The sequence below is a fragment of the Callithrix jacchus genome, chromosome 11, assembly GCF_049354715.1.
Source record: "Callithrix jacchus isolate 240 chromosome 11, calJac240_pri, whole genome shotgun sequence".
NCBI lineage: Eukaryota > Metazoa > Chordata > Mammalia > Primates > Cebidae > Callithrix > Callithrix jacchus.
The window spans coordinates 67,854,074-67,874,009 of record NC_133512.1 but is presented as its reverse complement, the minus strand read 5'-3'; the positions used below and the strand labels follow the sequence as shown (position 1 = coordinate 67,874,009).

General features: G+C 32.3%; 1 protein-coding gene across 26 annotated transcripts in view; it reads right to left on the bottom strand.

The window, feature by feature from the left end:
* Positions 1-19,936, bottom strand: part of CACNA2D1 (calcium voltage-gated channel auxiliary subunit alpha2delta 1) — a 500,040-nt gene that overhangs the window by 54,227 nt on the left and 425,877 nt on the right. For all 26 annotated transcript variants that reach the window (XM_035253974.3, XM_035253976.3, XM_078342985.1 and 23 more), the window contains exons 13-18: positions 11,880-11,958; positions 10,938-10,987; positions 9,639-9,728; positions 4,626-4,703; positions 2,728-2,802; positions 2,381-2,455 (exon numbers count right to left, since the gene is read on the bottom strand). In XM_035253974.3, coding sequence (XP_035109865.1) covers positions 2,381-2,455; positions 2,728-2,802; positions 4,626-4,703; positions 9,639-9,728; positions 10,938-10,987; positions 11,880-11,958 — 447 coding nt within the window. The remainder of the gene's footprint in view (positions 1-2,380; positions 2,456-2,727; positions 2,803-4,625; positions 4,704-9,638; positions 9,729-10,937; positions 10,988-11,879; positions 11,959-19,936) is intronic.

The following is a 19,936-nucleotide window of genomic DNA, read 5'->3' as shown; positions in this document are numbered from 1 at the left end:
AAAGCTAATTTATAATCTGGAAGACAAATATCAATTGGACTTTAATGAAGATTTCTAAAGAATTTATATTTTCTTTGTAATTTTAGTGAATTATTTAAATTTGATCCAAATACAGGTTAATGTCATTCAAATAGTAATATTTTCTATATAAATATTGGTTATTAGTAGGAGAATGTAGAAAAGGAAAAAACCTTCAAATTATTACTTCTCTTTTACGATAAAAACCACCTAAATTGTTACAGCCATTAGATGGTAAATTTATATATATATCCATCAGTCATGTATTATTCTTATTCTTTTTGTCTATGATATATTTTAGTTCCTTTGGCTGAGGGTTAAGCTTTATACTGATAAAAGTAGAGATTCTTCATACCATTTATCACATTATGCTTTTTTTTTCTTTAGAGACAGAGTTTCACTCTTATTGCCCAGGCTGCAGTGCAATGGCATGTTCTTGGCTCACTGCAACCTCTGCCTCCCAGGTGCAAGTGATTGTCCTGACTTAGCCTCCCAAGTAGCTGGAATTACAGGCGCACACCACCATGCCCAGCTAATTTTTGTGTTTTTAGTAGAGATGAGGTTTCACCATGTTGGCCAGACTGGTCTGGAACTCCTGCTCTCAGGTGATCCACCTGCCTCAGCCTCAGAAAGTGCTGGGATTATAGGCGTGAGCCACTGCACCCGGCCTACATTATACTTTCACTCCATTTGAATTACTTTAGGTAGGGAGCTATAATTTAAAATACATTGGATACACAAAGCCGAAACAATAATACTGCAAAATTATACAAAATTTTAATATATAAAACGGTAAATTTTCAAGCTATAGCAAAATCTTAGGAAGATTAGCCAAACATAAATTACTATTTTAAGAGAAATTTAACAGGATATGCTTTTAAAGAGCTGTGATGGTTTAATAACAACATGAAAAAATGCTTATGTAACATTTATATAAAAATAACAATCTTGCCAGGCACAATGGCTCACGCCTGTAATCCCAGCACTTTGGGAGGCCAAGGTGGGTGGATTATGAGGTCAAGAGATCGAGACCATCCTGACTAACACGGTGAAACCATGTCTCTACTAAAAACACAAAAAAATTAGCCAGGCATGGTGGCACATGCCTGTAGTTCCAGCTACTCAAGAAGCTGAGGCAGGAGAATTGCTTGAACCCAGGAGGTGGAGGTTACGGTGAGCCGAGATTACACCACTGCACTCCAGCCTGGGTGACAGTGAAACTCCATCTCAAAACAAAACGAAAAAAAGACATATTAAAGCATAACTAGGATGATCAACAGTTACATGCACTACAAATAATTATATAATAAATTTTATATGGAAATAAGTTCTGAAGTCAGAAAAATTAAATAGACATTAGTTATAAAATGTAATATTTAATGTATTAAAATATATATTATATTTAATGTATTTTTGTATTCAATATCAATAGTTCTTTTATGGATTTGAACAGTATTTAAATGACACAAATTTGCATGTGTGTATGTTCACACACTTGTGGTATATTCTAATATATGACTAACATTACATATCCATGATGCAAGAGAAGGAAGTAGTATGCCTAAATCTGCATGGTTTAAAGAATCTTCAATATTATCTTCAAAGTTAAACAATAACTAAATGGATGCTTATAAAGTTACATCACAAGACTGATTAATTTTATTTCTAGATAAATAAATTTTGCTGTTAATGGCCCTGCAAAACGGTTCATGAAGAGTCAAATGAGATATTTATTTTCATAAAATATCTGGTACCTTGAGAAAATAGGCATAAAAATTAGAAATAATATGGTACATCTATGGCATTTTATCTCTTTCAGATTAACTTGCTAATTAATAAACACTTTCCATTTCTAAAGCCCATGACATGAATTTTACTTTTTCAATCTCTTATATCTCTTTACAGGCCTATCCTAAAATAGAAAGAGAAACATTCTAGGAGACAGAAAGCAGAGTTAATTACCAGAAGAGAAGGGCAACAGAAAATGTGGTCTAGACAAAGTTGAACATTACTAATATTTATCAGGTTCACACCCATCCATGTCTAGAGCAGTATCTTTTATTATCTTACAGCCTTAAAATCGAAGTCAGAAGTGGGATGCATGAAATTGAGGCTCAGTAGGTGATAATGGCTGTCTTTGAGACAGAAATATTAGTGTAGTTAAATTGGTAACAGAAAATGAAAACTGCTTTCTCATTTTTGTATATTATAATGTGTGGTCTTGTCATCTAAGAGAGCCACATTGCACACTGTACTTTGATATTTAGTGTTATATAGCAAATTTTAAAACAAGAATCTTATTAAGAACATTAATCATTAATTTTACAAAACACTAATCACTTTAAACAAATTATATACCTACCTTTGGCTGAAGATTTGGATGTAATAAAACATAACCATTAGGATCAATTGCAAAGTAATAGCCATTGGGGCACAGCTGGGAAAAAAAAAAAGCTTAGTTAGATATCCCTGAGTCACAATTAGAAATATATGCTCTTTAAAATATATATATTAATTTATTAAATACACATTTTATAGCATGTTAAAGGATAAAATGGTATTTTATTTTAGAGATGCTTTTAACCATTTAGTTCCTTTGCTAAGATAACTGCCTATAGTTTCTGAGAATTACTTAATTACTTTATGGCCAAGCTAAATTAGTAGAGTTCTTAACTCAAAAGGGTATTAAAAGAGCAAATTTCATCTTACTGTAAAACGTGGTGTCAGTCTTTTAATATCTTCCAAAGATACATCTACTCCCATCACACCAAGAATCAGCTGGTTCTATAATGAGAGCAAAAATGACATTTTATATAAAAAATTTACATATCTTTACATAATTATCATATTCTCATCTTTTGCTTGCATTTTGGTTATATTCGATATTAGCTTAAATGTATATATAGGGTGAAGCACTCTCGGTGTCAATTTACAAGAATTCTCAGCTTGGTTTTCCACAACTTTATCATCATTATTTAACTTAGCAAACAAAATCTAGATGATTGAGGCTAAAATATATAAAAGACATATTAAATTTTTTGACACTTCTTGCACCCTTTTCTTCTAATATTTATTTTCACTGCTATTGTACAGTCTTGTTGCTGTGTGTCTATGTATGTGAGTTTTTATTGACTTTATGGTTTACTATAATTAAGAAGCCACAAGACTGTCCAGCTTAAAGATTATGCAATATAGAATAAGGACACATTGGATTTTTGCTGTAGATAGTTCCTGTGTATGTAACTATCCTGAAAGTATGTGATCTTATTGGTGACAAAATCCTCAAAACACTATTTTTAGTTGCTGCTAATAACTTCTATATACCAAGCAACAGACATCATAGGTTTAGGTGCAAGTAGCAGTCATCATCTTCTATGGGACATAAAGATAAAAATTGTGTTAAAATTTTGAACTAAAAATTATTGTTTCAAATAGAATTATATAAATAATAAAATAATAAAATTGAAATGTGCTTGCAAAAAAATTATCAAATCTCATAATTACAAAAACATTTACACTTTGTGTAGGTACAGACAGAATAAGAAAGTTTTGTCAACAACTATGCTCTTTTCCACAAATCAATCCTAGTCTGAGCAAAAACTTTCCAACTGAAGCAATCTCTTAGTTCACAGTGAGGTTTGTGAACATGTATGAGAAAGAGAGAATACTCCTTCATGAGTTACAATATTTAGAACCTGCAGATAGTTAGAAATGGTAATGGGCCCCCAAAGAGAAATAACTGTTTTCTATGGCCACCTTATTAAAATAAGGAGTTCAACCGAGATATATAATAGCTGATCTAACAATGCTTAAGTGCAACAGACTTCATGAAACCGTAAACTGGAAATAAACATCCATTCAAATCAGGAATATCACCTATATTATAAAATCAGTTTCTAGTATTAAAAAGTCTTAACCTCAAAATCTCAAATTCCTGAATCAAGCTAAAAAACTGGGATGCAACCCTATTTAAAATCTAAAGCATTTAACAAATAAACAATAAGATACATATTTTTAATACTTTTAAATAGGCATTTTATTGCATTGACAATATAACCAGTGCTATACAAATTAAGCATTCTATGAAATCATTTTTCCTGTACCTTAAGAATAGAAAAAATAAAGAGAAATATTAATTTAAATCAGATTCTTAAGTTACAAGATAATTTTTAAAAAGCTATTGTTTGAGAGTTGGAGAGGAATGATTTAATAAATATACCAATGTACACCTGATACAAACATCACCATGCTTTTGGTATTTGGGTTTTTCATTCTAAACTCCATTAATATCTCAGATGGATTCTCAAAATGTGCACACAATATTACTGTCCATTTATCATATAATTACTCCCAGTCTGACTTTGTGTTCTCATCAGGTCATAGTTAAGTAGAGTTAAGCTGATTCTTGGCTCTAGGGCAACAGAGAGTTTGACCTGCATTTCCTTTTTCCCAGGTGGTTATCGCATAGGCAGCTGTTGCCTTTGACCTCTGGCCTCACAAGACAGTTACACTGCATGTATTTTCTTATGGAAATATCTTATCCATGTTGGGCTTCAACGTCACAGTTTGTCATTTATTATTATTAATTTTATCAATTAACTTTTAACCTTTAAGTTTGTCTTATTTTCAAATTGGCCGGTTATGTTGAAGACCGGAAGAGTTCCAGTAATGACAAGTCCCAGTTCCTAAAAATAGATTCAGAGAGAAAGGGCAAATTAAAATTATAATTTAAGATTTGTCAGAATTCCTTTGATATCTGAGACTACATTTTATATTACTTTATAAAGCGCCACAAAAACTAGTAACTCATTTTGAATATCTATTGACATTTATTTTTAAAAAATCAATGAAAATATCTTGGAAATGATTAGGACCTATTAGGCAGCTACTGAAGCATGCAACATTTAAGTAATACTCAACATTTAAAAATAATCAACTTACACAAATGGTCAACAGCCTGTAGGCATTTCAGTAACCCTGTGTCCTCTCCCTTTTTCATAGTGATAATTCACCTAATATCAGGGCCTCCATAAGCAGAGTGATAATAAAATATTATTTTAAGTGATTTCTTTGGCTTCCCTTTTTGTAGCCTCATTCTTATTTTTTTGTGCCCTAAACTAAAGACTTCATGCTAAATGACAAATGTGCAGTTGAATAACATGATAAATAAAGGAAACATTCTATTGATACTGCATATCTGGGATATTCTAAGTAAATATTATACTCTTCAGAAGAAACAATACTACTTCTAAGTAGCCCCCAAAATAAATAGTACTTTTGGGGGACAGGTGTGGTGGCTCACGCCTATAATCCCAGCACTTTGGGAGGCTGAGGCGAGCAGATCACAAGCAGGAATGGAGACCATCCTGGCTAACACGGTGCAATCCTGTTTCTCCTAAAAATACAAAAAATCAGCTGGGCATGGTGGCACATGCCTGTAGTCCCAGCTACTCAGAAGGCTGAGGCAGAATTGATTGACCTTGGGAGGCAGAGGTTGTAGTGAGCCAAGATCGTGCCACTGTTCAGCATTAACAACAGAGACTCTGTCTCAAAAATAAACAAATAAAAATAGTACTTTTTGACAAAGTAAAATAATGAAAAAAAGATAACTGCAAGCATTAAAGTCTAGTTTGAAGAGTTTAAAATAAGAGAAATAATGCCATCCTATCAATCAGCATATAGATCATTAACTATATTAAATGAATCCATAGAGATTAGTTGAAATAAATTGTTATTTTCAAGTCAGAGTTTTTTATTACTAACATCTATATCCATTATAATTTTTAACCACTATTTCATGTCAAAACTACATTTTTAACAAAATCACTTTAAAAAATAATTTTAAGTTATTGTTTGAAATTTTGAATTTTTTTAAATGAGAAAATATTATTAATCTTCTCATGAAGAATGATTCCAAATCCAAATCTCATGAACTCTGAACAGAGTTCTGGAATTAGAACCAAGTTCATAAAGTTGGATTGGAATCATTATTCATTACAACATTAAAAATATTTCTTAATATCAGAGAGCAAATGTCTCATGTAGGTTGTGGTTCATAATTGGGCCCAAATTCAACCAGAATGATGAGTGAATTGAGAAGGAGAGACAATAATAGAGAAGCTTCCAGCAGACCAAAATACCAAATTATTTACAACAAATAAAATTAAGGAAACAAACCATACATATTTTGGTGAATGTGTTCCCACCCAAATCTCATCTTCAGTTGTAGTTCCCATAATCCCCACGTGTCGTGGGAGGGACCCAGAGGTAACTGAATCATGGGACAGTTTCCCCCATGCTATTCTCATGATAGTGAGTAATTTCTCACAAATCTGATGGTTTTATAAGTAGCTTCCTCCTTCACTCAGCACTTATTCTCTCTCCTGCCGCCCTGTGAAGAGGTGCCTTCTGCCACGATTCTAAGTTTCTTGAGGATTCCCTGGCCACAGAGAACTATGAGTCAATTAAACCTCTTTTCTTTATAAATTACCCAGTCTTGGGTATTTTTCACAGCAGCGTGAGAATGGACTAATACAATGATATATACATGTTGACTCTTTATCTAAAGTCCTAACCAAGAATATTAGACAATGAAACATCCTTAATTAAATATTTCCAATGAAAACCTACCACCTCAAGAATAGTCAAGCTATAGATTAATTCATAAAACTGGTATGCAAAAGATAATCCAGTAAAGATTTGGTGAAGTGTCTATTAGAGTTATAATCTATATGCATAGTTTTAAAAAGACTACCATGGTTTAAGGCAAGGTAGATATGGATGTAATTGCTTCCTTTGCATTACTTTTACATTTATACGGCATACCATAATTTGCTTCTCAAAATGGTAAAATATACCCTAAAGTGAGTTACTAAATTACTAACATATTAGATTTAAGATAATTATGAATGAACTCACTGGGGCCCAAGTTGAATTTTTTCTACAAAAAATGTAAGACCAAAAATGTGTACTCTACTTCTGAGCACTGCATATGTCTCTAGAAAATAAGACAGAAATAAAACAATATTTTTCTACTCTGGAATTAAAAAATATTTTCTAGAGCCCAACTCCTGTCACATCTCTTTTTATAAAGAGCCTCACTGTCTCCTAATTAAAATGAAACCTCCATAATACTGTCTTAGTCTGTCCTAATCCCCCTTCATCACCAAAAATGGCCAAGATATCATTCTTTTGATACTCAGTACTTCCCCAACTTTTGTGCTATGCCCCCTTTCTGTGGTTTCACTTTTCACTACCAGCTGCAAAAACCTTACAGTAATATGATCAGCTAAAATGTCTCCATTTTCTTAAGTACAACCCACTCTGCCCCAAATATTGTCTTCTTTATTTTAAAGTCAGAATTCTTTTTCTAATTTTATTCATTATATTTGGTCTTGAAATATATTTACCTTTTCCTTTGTAATATAACTGTTTATTTTTGACCAGCATATATTGTTAATCTGCTATGTGGAGAGATAAATAACTAGGAATACATGAGGGTCACTTTATCATCTTCAAACCAGTAAAAAGAATGCTGTATGTGTCCATTGGATAGCAAATTCATGTGTCCCCCTTTTTTTTCCAGCTTACAGCATAGCACATTTAGAACCAACACTTCCTCCTAATGTCATTTGTGCTATCAGTAAGAACCTTACCAGCAATGCAGACATGCTGGTTAATGAACTTCCAGTCAAAGGAAACACAACAGGGCATAATTATTGACTCCTCCTATCAGACACTGTCCTGTGATGGATTTGGAAAGTGCAACATTTCAACCACAGCTTTAGATCACTAAGTGACCTTAAGTAAATATGTGATGTCTAAAAGGAACACTGGACAGTAATTTTAGCTAGGGCTTGAGGTAAGCAAGCTTTTTTTTATCTTTCTTAATGTGCAAGGCTGCTGTTAATAGTGCCTATTTTTCTTCTAACTTCCTGTATATGTTTATTTTCTAAAAACCAAATGATAAAGGACTGCATTTTGCCCTATGGGTTCATCATTACATTTAGAAAAGTAGTAACAACATATCATTGAACTCCAAGTAGGGAAAAGGGTTACTGAATCAGCTTTTATTTTTCAGGTCTTATTATTTTGATTCTCTCCAAATATATTATTTCAATAAAGCATTAATAAAGTCTTCTCATTAAGACTAAACATCTGAATAAAGGTTAAGTGTGAATATTATGTATAACTTTCATGTCAGGAAAGTAAGAATTACATTAAAAAATTTTTCAACTTTGGCCCTATTGACATTTTTGGAGGAATAATTCTTTGTTGTGTGTGGTAGGCAGTTTTCCTGTGCATTATAGGATGTTTAACAGCATCCCTGGCCTCTATCCACTCAGGGGTGTCCAATCCTTTGGCTTCCCCAGGCCATACTGAAATAATTTTTCTTGGACTACACATAAAATACAATAATACTAACAATAGCTGATGAGATTTTTTTTTTTTAAAGCCAAAAAAAAAAAAATCTCATAATGTTTTAAGAAAGTGTACAAGTTTGTGTTGGGCTGCATTCAAAGTTTGTGTTGGACTGTCCTGGGCCTTGGGTTGGAAAAACTTGCTTTAGATGCTAGAGGCAACCCCTCCCCTCAAGCCATGGCAATCGAAAACATCTAGAGATTTTTTTCCAAATGGCCTGTGAGGGGCAAAATGACCCCCTTGTTGAGAACCACTGCTTTTAAACACAATAGCGTATCTTTACCAAAATGCCAATTGTGCCATGGACAATTTAACATGTGTTTGTTATTTCATACCAGATTTGAATACCTCAATGACATATGTCCATAAAAAGTCTGAGGTTGAATCTAGCACAAGAGATTATACTTATATATGAAGAAGTTTATGATGATTTCAATATAGTGTAAACATCTACCCTATCTAATCTCATGTAATCTTGAGTTTTAGCAGATCCAGCTATAGTTGTGGAGGTTAGACATGCTTCTACTAGCTCCTCTACTTTAAAAAATACTTTCTTCAGAATTATTGTGCAAAATCTACAATAATAGATTCTAATTCACAAAGACTTTCAGCATTTTTTTACATTAAAAATTTAAAAACTTATAAAAATGTCCATGTATTCAACATTCCAGGTTGGAAATTCTATATATATATTTTTTCTTTAGACAGAATTTTGCTCTGTCACCCAGGCTGGAGTGCAATGACACGATCTCGGCTCATGGCAACCTCAGCCTCCCGAGTAGCTGGGATTACAGGCGCATGCCTCTATGCCCAGCTAATTTTTTTGTATTTTTAGTAGAGATGGGGTTTCACCCCGTTGACCAGGCTGGTCTTGAACTGCTGACCTCAGTTGATCCTCCCACATCGGTGTCCCAAAGTGCTGGGATTACAGGAGTGAGCCACTGTGCCTGGTCAGAAATTCTACATTCTTAATGAAGGGATCAAGTAGACAATAAACTAGCACTTTCCATTTGTAGTTTTCTACTACATACAGGTCTATGGTTTTATGTAAATTATCTAAATTCTAGGAAGTAAGCTTGTGAAAGAAGAAATTTTGGGGAGGGTTTAGTGAAAAGGAAAATAGAGATGTCATCTAGAAATAAGTAGAAATCATCTGTGTGCTTTTGTTATGACAGTCTTTGAACAACTCAGCCTCTTACCAATGCATCCAGGTACACATTTGTCCATTGGACTTGCTTAGCCTTGTCTCCTGCTAAAACCATTGGTCTTCCCAAAACATCCAAATATTCCTGGTTATGAAAAGAAAAAAAGTTGTGGTTAAAACTAGGAATGCTGTGAAAAAAAAATTACCGAGGAAAAATATTCTAAAGTTAAAATTAATATAGAATCAAAATTATTGAGATTGAATATACAATCAGTTAATTTCTATTTTGGGAACTCCATAAGTGGTATGTCTACATATTTTGAATCAACAATATTTGACTTATATTATTTATACAATATATCTACCCCAGTTTTTTTCTAGTAACAATCAGAACATTGTTTTTCTGTGTTATGGCCAATGATAAGTGAAATACGTTCCTTGTGAATTGTTTCATGTTAATCTAAACTATTTAAGTCTCTGTGATTTACTGCGTGGAATTGCACAAATTTAAAATAATAAAGCAGCCAAATACTTTCTTTCATATCACAGATTGTTTGGCTGAAATTCAAAACTACATTTAAACACATCAAAAAATAAAGGAAAAACCGTGCCAAATCTAGACATCAGACTCAAATGCAGCTGCTGTTTCAACATTCAATGTATTCCGTATTTATTTCCCCAAATGCCATGTTATTTATGCTAAATTTTGACTTTGTTTATTTTGCAGAGCCTTAGCTATGTTTAAAACTGAGTAGCAATTTTAATAGTAATTTATGTTTATTTAAAAATAATAAATATTTAAATTAACTTAATTACTACATTATACAAAAAGTTATTTAACAGGCGTGTTTTTCATTGAATGATGTTAGAAAAATCATCTCCCTGTTGTAACTTTATTTTACATAGATAAACAGATCCACAAGGGTTATTTGGGAGGTATTTAAGTTCCAACTAGGTCTCTGTACAATTTGTCCAGCATAATTAGTGTTTAATTTTATACTTGGTACCTACAATTTGAAGAAAATTTTAAAAATTATTTGCAGTAGAACCAAGTTCAAATTACATAAAATTTATTGTTAGTAATTTTGATTTTATTTATTTTCTACCGTGTTTTTAACATCTGACAATAACAATATACTCATTTTTTAAACCTGAGTTTTGGGTATTTGAAAACACTTGCAATGTTAATGAAATAAAAACAATATATCACCAAGATACGCAGTATTTTAATGTAAGCGTAAGGTTATAGATCTTTTCATTCTTACCAATTTTCTCCATAAGGAGCATATTTAAACCAGAAGAGAAATATCTTATACTTGAAAAAATAATTTAAACAAGTTTTAAATAATCATACCTGAGTATTGATTCTTATTGCACCAATGGAAGGAATTTCATAATAATAACCTGAAATATACATATTTTCATATATAAATGTTACTTTATAATAAATGGCCACAAAATTATTTTATTTTATAAATATTTTATCTCATAGAGAGTATTTATTTTGAAAATAATATATTTCACTTCAAAACTGAGCTAATACTAAAATATCAAAATTAAGAAAATAATTAATGGATCTTCACAACAAACACACAGGCTTTGTGAAAAAGTTCACTACATTTCTTAGATACTATAAAAAAGGTATTGTTCTACAAAGGAATAGGAAACATGGTATCATTAAAAATATTTTTTCATTGGAGAAATTATTAAAGATGCATGATGGATAATTATTATGTGTATGTAAAATCTTTGCTTAAATATAACTTTCAGAATAAATTCAGGTTCTTTTTGTTGCCATGGTATCACAGTTCATTTTTCAAATTAACATATTTTTTTCGCAGTAACATCATTCTTTCTCAGTAAAAAGATAATATGAGCTCATAGCACAACATGTGAATTATCCTGGAATGTATATTTTTCAAAAACAATAATTTAACCACCCAGAGAAAAATATACATATGCCATACTCTCATATTTAAGATTTCCAAAATTCAGATATTGTTTCTTTCCTAATTTTTCATGTAAGATTATATCTGATATATGACATTAAATATAATTCCTTTTAATATTTTATGAATATGGAAATTAATCAGATATCTGAATTTTCATACAATGTAATGCTAATGTCAGAATTTGTACGTGTTTTCTCTATAGAAACATGTTCAGAGTCTTACTCTTGCCTGATTCTTATAAAAGCTACAGTCTTCGCTTACTTTAAATAAAAAGTTCACTTAAAAACAACTACCAAAATTCTTTTTCTTCTTATAAAATATGATCAAGAAAACAGATTTGTTACCTTTGTTTTCACAGGCCATCCACTGAATAGGTCCTCTGTCATAATTGTGCTGGCCAACTGAAAATGTGAATACACGTACCTGGATGAATTGAAAAAGAGGTATTCTTTAGGCTAAAATTTAATTGAATGGACAAACTAGCTAAAATTTCTATTGAAAAGCATGTTTTCCAATTGATTAATATGATAAGAAAAACTGAGGCCAGTAAAGACTTCAGAAAGGCACCAGAGGAAAATCACATAACCTACTCTAAACATAAATGTCAGTTGCTACATTTAAATTTGTACCTGAGTCTTCTGTTCCACATTCCAATCCTCAGGCAGGAGCATGACTAATGTTTCATTCATAGAAAAAACACCTTTCCTGGCCGGATGTGGTGGCTCACACCTGTAATCCCAGCACTTTGGGAGGCCAAGACAGGCAGCTCACCTGAGGTCAGAAGTTTGAGATCAGCCTAGCTAACATGGTGAAACCCTGGTTCTACGAAAAATACAAAAAATTAGCAGGGCATGGTGGCATATGCCTGTAATCCCAGCTATTCGGGATGTTGAGGCAGGAGAATCGCTTGAACCCAGGAGGCAGAGGTTGCAGTGAGCTGAGATCATGCCATTGCACTGCAACAAGAGCGAAACTCCATCTCAAAAAAAAAAAAAAAAAAAGAAAAATACAAAATAAAAGAAATCTTTCAGGTCCGACCTCACTTCACCTGGGTTATAACATGTTATCTACAAAGCTAGTCACTGCAAAAAAGTTTATTTTCCAATTTCATAGGTATGAGCTGATGAAAAAGTATATGGAAAGGTCATTATACTTTAAAGTTGCTTAAGGCAATTAAACTTTGTGATGGTTTGCTATTTTCACACCATGGAAATATTTAGGATGTGCACATATGATTATATTGTTAGTATATTACTTACTTTCTATAAAAGTTGGCTGACACATATAAATAAATATTCTAAGCTTCCAGGATTTTTAAATAGAAACAGAATATTTACTGTTCCTAACATGCTATAAAGTATGCAAATATTTTTAAATAAGTTAAGAGTTTCTATAATTTAAATATTTATTGAAAGCCATTGAATTTAAATAGTGTAGAAGTATAGAAAGTAAGTTCCATGATTCAACTTATACTTAATAAAATGATTTTTACATATATTTATTTTTACTAATTTAGTAATCTAACTAATACTCTCAGCTCAACATTTTAGCTATTTCTCAAAATAGACATGCAGAAAATCACTTTTCCATGAGTTTAAATTCCAAATTGAACTATGTTAAGAGCTTTTCCCTAATTCATGTTGACTATTTGAACTGACATTTTCTAATTGTTTTATATCTTTTAACTATTGCTCATGATTTCAGAGCACAAATCTCAAAAGAGATTTCACATATGTTCTCTGTTCTTTCATTGACTTTGGCCACACAGATCACATTATAACAATCCCTGCCCCCGAAATGTATATAGGGAAGTTGCTGTTTCATTTGTAAGGTTTTAGGTGAGCCACTCTTACATCACCTAGGTTTGCCTTAGCTGGTTACGTAAGAGGCCCCATGGTGAACATAATCTGAGTTTTAAATATCTCAAATTGTAAGAATAAATGACTGGTTCTAAGTGAAAGATAGAAGTTGGTTTCTTTCTCTCTCAATCTATCTCCAGAAATTCCCAATCCAAATACAATGGTTTCATTTTCTTTAATTCATCATTTGGCCCATTTGTGGGGTCTGTCAATACATTTCAATATAGGGTTACGGCTTACAGAGTTGAGTTTACTTCTCAATGGAAATATTTTTATAAGCAGGTTGACCACCCTAACTGATAATTCAATTTAAATCCATATCCTAAACAATCATCAAATGAATTCAAGTCAGGGAAAAAAGTCCAGATGCTCCAGAAAGCATCAGGGGATCTCCCTCATAACTAACGTTTAAACCCATACCTCAAATTTTCAGTCAAAGCATGGTTTTGTCTAGAAGTTCCTGTTACCACAACAATGATCTAGTAAAACATTTTTCATAAAATACTTTACAGTAAAAAAAAATAAACAAGACGAAATGAATCTTACATCTATATCTCAGGAAGCTAAGCATTTCTAATAACATCGAGGCTACACTTAGATCAACACATATGATTATTTGACTGATGTTATCATTCCAATAGTCCAAATAAACACTAGGCCAAAAAACAAAAAGAAGCTTGTTGCTTTATTTATTTTGCTATAAAAGTTTCACTTACCTTCCATGAGTTTGCTCACAGGGAACCCTCAGAGGTTGTCAAAATTAAGGTATTTGGGATCAAGGCTGGGGGTAGCGCACATTCTGTCAGCTTTAATTATGATTTTTAAAACATGATAAACTCTTTTTTTAACCTCTCTTTGTTCTTTTTCTCAAATAGGTTCTTGGCTACTTAAATGTAAGCTGCATTAACTAAACTGAATCATTCCCATATCATCAATGTATGATTTGTACCCCTTTTCTCAATTTTCATTTGCCCTGTTGTAGAGATTTTTAAAGACATTATTTTCCTGAAATTTTATTCCAAGTATTTACTAAAATCTTAATTACAAATGCAACCTTCTTTTTTATAATTTATACAAATATCTTACCATTACAATATTTACAAAATTTAATAGATTATTTTTTATCTTTGATTTATATATATGTATGTATATATACATACACACATAAAAACACATATGCACATATGTATTTAATGATTTTATAGATTATATAATCTCAGGGCTTTCTCTAATGACCTTATAAATATATATTCGGTTGATATAAAGTTTAATATAAGTCATCCAAAACTTAGGATCTATTGTAGTACCTGGTACACACATTCTTTACATGACAGTAAAAAATCAACATAAAAAAAATTTCATTCCCTAGTGCCATGCCATTGTTGAACTTGTCTTTTCTTTGTACATTTTGGCTAATTACATAAGAATTTTAACTTCACTGATTTCACAAACATTCACACCACATATTGTATAGTGCATATATACAATGTATCGATTAAATTTAAAAGAATCTTTGTGTACATAACTTTCCACTTGGAATTGTAATGGTTTCATTCCTCCTATTCCATACTATACTACTGCCACCATGTGGAACAGTCAACCAAACTAACTAAATTCCAATCCTAAAGTTCATAGAGATGATTGATATCCCACTTCTTCTGATGTTTCCTTTTCACTCCTTTAAACTTACAGTTCTTGTTTAGTCATAGTTTTGGAGTTATAGAAAAATAAAGTAATTATTTGAAATATGCACAATTCAAAATTTAAGGTACATTACATTCACAAAGATGTGTATTTGTAGAGTTCTTATAAATACATTTGCATAAAACAAAGTAAGACACAAAATAACTTAAAATGCTTACCTGGTAGTCACACAAGCTAAACAGTTCATCTTAACTCTCACTTAAGCAAATCACTTACATTAGAGCATGTCTACATCTAGGCTAAGCAACTTTTCTAGAGAAAAAATTCCTTTTCTCTTGCCTAGTAGTACTTTCATAATCACAATACTAGGATCATATAACAAATGCACATGAAATTTTCTATTCTGAGTAAAATGTTCCTAGAAAATTCGCTAAATGTTTCTCAACTAACATGTATGATTTTAGATAGGCTCCTCTTTCAAAATGTTTGCTTCTATGAAATTTTCATCATAGGCACACGATACATATACAGTAACAGACGGTTTTGACAAATATTTTTCCTAATGCTGAAATACAGGTCTTCAACAGAAATACCGTGGGAAGCCAGGATTGAATAAACTTTGGGTTGGGTTTTAAAAGTTCCAAGATTATACAATTTAGTGTCTACTGTAGTGCCTTACAGATAAATGAAAACAAACATTTTTGTTAAATGAAAAACAAGTGAATAGACACATGAGTGGTTTCTGCTTCTTACCAGAGGGATCGTACACAGACTTTGGTGTTACCCAACACATCGATAAGGTCATTACAGTGCGTGGTAAGAGCAGGACCAGAACTGGGCTACTAGTTGTCTTGCATTGTGCAATTTGGGCTGTTTCATTATCCTGACATCACTGTACATTCTTAATCTTTTTATTTAATATTAAATAAGCAGACATGCTTACTGGAGTTAAACAACTTTTTAGGCAAAGTATACTTAGTATGCTTATTTATGTACTATATTAGTCCTAGATAATTAAAAAGTCTTATAATTCTGGATTCATGTATAGTTATATAACTGTAATCATAAAAAGCAATAGTAATTTGGGGAGCAGATGTAATAAAATTAAACTTAAGTGCAGATGTGGTGGCTCATGCTTGTAATCCCAGCACTTTGAGAGGGAGAGATTGGTGGATCACTTGAGCACAGGAGTTTGAGACCAGCCTGGGCAATACAGCAAGACCCCATGCCTACTAAAAATACAAATTTGCTGGTCATGGTGGCTCATGCCTGTAATCCCAGCTACCGTAAGGGGCTGAGGCAGGAGAATTGCCTGAATCTGGGAGATGGGAGGTTGCAGCGATCCTTGATCACACCACTTCACTCCAGCCTGGGCAACAGAGTGAGTGAGATTCTGTCTCCAGAAATAAATAAATAAATAAACAAACAAACAAACTTAAACATTAAATTCCTGTGGCTTTTTAATAGTTATAAACTTACATAATTTTACTTTCAGTTGTTTCAAAAGCTAATTTTCCTCTGAACGGAACATTATAATTCCAGTAATTCAAAGTTGGCATTATAGTCCTGGCCTACTTGATTTGAGAAGACTTTAAAGTAACAGCAGTTTGGCTATTTACAATGTGTTGCTGATTTGTTCCTTACACACCACTGATTTGTAACTTTATCCTGCAGTTCTGACTTCTGCTAATCTGTTTTTTGTTTTGTTTTGTTTGTTGAAGATGAAAATACTTGACTTCAATTAAGAGTTTTCCAAAGCCACAGGGTCAACCTATTTTAAAAGGCCATAGGAATTTGTTTCCCAGCAGAAACCAGTTACTGGAAACTGTCACCTCAACAATTATCAGTTACCCAGAGTTCAACTGTAATTTACAATAGACAAATCTCCAAAGAATAATGGGAATGAGTCGATTAAGAAAGCCAATAAAACTAAAATAAAAACTTCAGCCTTTGAATCATGTTAGAAAAATGAAGTCAGAAATAGGTTTTATTAATCTACTCTGTATACTAAAATATTTGGCAGTAAGCCTACGAAAATACGAGATTGGACTGAATATTTTAGGGTAAAATTCTACTGTGGTTTCCACAATTCACAAATACATCAGAATCCAGGGCATTTGACTGGCCTGTATCTCCAGTTTTATAGCATTATATAATAAATAAAAGTGTCCAAATTCACCTTTCACACTTTATTTTATAAAGCCCAATGATCTTAAAGGTACTTGCAGCCTGCAAAGTTTTGGTGATCCATCTTAGACTGTGAAAGCTGTGAGGAGCATGTCCCTATGGGGAAGTCTTGCTGTCTGGCTTGAAGGCAGGCTCCTGGGTGGGCAAACTATGATTAGCACAGCCACAGAGCTGCCCAGAGAAAGGCACAGACAGATGGCCAGTCAGGCACGTTCTGCAGGAGGTTTTGGAATTCAGACTGTAGATTACCATCTTGACTCTGCCACTGAGTAGCCTCATGACTTTTAGCAAGTTACTTTACTTTTCTGATTTTGCTTTTCTTCTTTCCAAAATGGGGCTGATGGTGATGATTATATTATTATCATATTATTATCCTAGTTGTAAATGAAACAGTAAATATAAAGCATTAATATATGGAAATTATAAGCTCAGTAAGTATTAGCTATGGCAATGAAGATGATGATGATGATAATGTTGGTCCTTTACAGTCAAACTATTAGTATTCAATGAGGTAACATATTTTACTAGTAGGGTTTTAGCTTTTTATGCCTCAAGAAGAACTTAAAATAACTCAAAATAACACCTTCCTAGATGAGCAAATTTAATTTGCTTTATCATATTTAGCAACAAACTCTAACAAAAAGAGGTCAATATTTTCTAAATGCCATTATGTACACATAGATACATTTATACGAAATTTTCTGTATTGCAAATTTACAAATATGGCCAACAGATCTGCTAGAGAGCGTGATGGAGACAAGAATTTAATCAATGTCTGTTCAATTTACTCAAGTAAATACAACAGAAAAATTGTTTCATAAAGGACAACAGAGTGTAGAAGTCATGTAAGTTTTGCATACACATTCCTCAAGAACCAAGTTAATATTTCTCTTACGTTCTTACACATGGGTGCATGACATACATATATGCTATTTTTAATTCATTAACTATAATGAATCATTCTTACATCATATTATAAGGAAGTAATTTGAGGCTTCCTTTTTCTTTATATGCATTTATAGTACTAGATAAAGGAAGAATACGCTACAGGCCCGTTGAATTTCCAAACAACTTGCAGTTCTGCAAAGAGTATTATCAGCTGAGAGATCAGAATATAAGCTGTATGGTGATTTATTTCAGGTGTTTCTCTCGGGAAATGTCAAATACTTCACTGACACTGATAATGAGAATACTCATGAAAACCTGTGTTAGACTGATTAGAGTGAAGGGAAAGATACCATCATTACCGTCATTTGTTATGTACACTTAACTATTCCCTACTTATAAGATGCCATACATAAGAACGTGTATATCAATTTTATTTTACATTCCAATATTTAGGAAAAAATGTTTTTAATGATTTCCTTCTGAAAGAAGAATAAAGCTATTTAAGTTTTCTAACATTTATGAATTTTGTAGAGATTACTTTAGGAGCATATTTATTGCATATTTACTGATATGACCAACATATCTGCTAGTAATGAGCAACTACCGTGCATCAAGTACTATGCAATCCTTTAAGAATTCATTCCTATGCTTACAAATGTATACAACTACTTTGTGGAGCTTATATTAGAGAAGGTGGCTCCAGATAAAAAGTGAACAAATAATTAATTTAAAAAAAGAAAACCAGGAAGAAAGAGGGTGCTAAAATAGAGAATGATAACAGGGATGTCTGGGGAAAGATACCACTCTAGAAAAGCTGAGTGGGGGGAAATCCCTCTGAGAAGATACACTGTGAGCAGAGTTCTTAATTAGAGAAGAGAGCCACAGAAAAAGTAGCAAAAAGTGCCTTTTGGGTGTAACATTTTAACACAAACAATGGGCAATCTCAATTCTAGGTAGTAAACTTGGCTTGAAATTTCAAGTGCCCTTTCTGTGCTATAAAGTTTACGTCAAATCATATACTCTGTGCATAAGGTAATACTTAACCTCATTTTTCATTCAGTTTGTTTTAGATATTAAATGAAGGATTTGGTAAAATGCATTAAAGTCACATTATTCAAATCTGAAGATGTGTCTGGTAAAATATTTCTTAGTTTGGGGGATAAACTGACAACATTAATTTTACTCTATGAGGAACAAAAGTAAATAAATGTTATCAGAGACAAGAACACATATACACATGTACATAAAACATATCTTTTAAATTGATGATCTCTCTACTGGCAGGGCATATTACATTGTAGTTATTGTTTTCAGATTCAAAGTAACTCCAGAATAAATGCTTGGTTTTTATGAACAAAGGTATAGCCCTATTCTAAAGCTAAAAATTCAAGAAACTGTTGAAAGCATCAAAATATCTGAAACAAAAGTTTTCAGAAGCAATCCATTTGTTAAATAGAATTAAATGTTACAAGTTAAATTTTCTTCATAATCATATGTTTGAATATTTCCTCCAAAGGCTTTATTTTTGCCTGGTTAAGAAGCCAAGCAGAGACAGTAGATAATGCAATAAATTATTTCCCATCGATCATTTTCCTATCTGTTGAAAGAATGACAATGCTCGCTCTAACTACATAAAACACACCTGCATATTCAGCTCTTCGTAACTTGGTTTAGATTTTATAAACTATTTACTATTTCGAATTTGGATTTGAAAGCAAAATAGAGAAGACTTTCTCAATCATTTTTTAAGGTAAATTCTTTAAAATAAGTTCATTAAGGATAATGCAGTGTCAAAAATGGATTTATTGGCAAGTGATTATAAT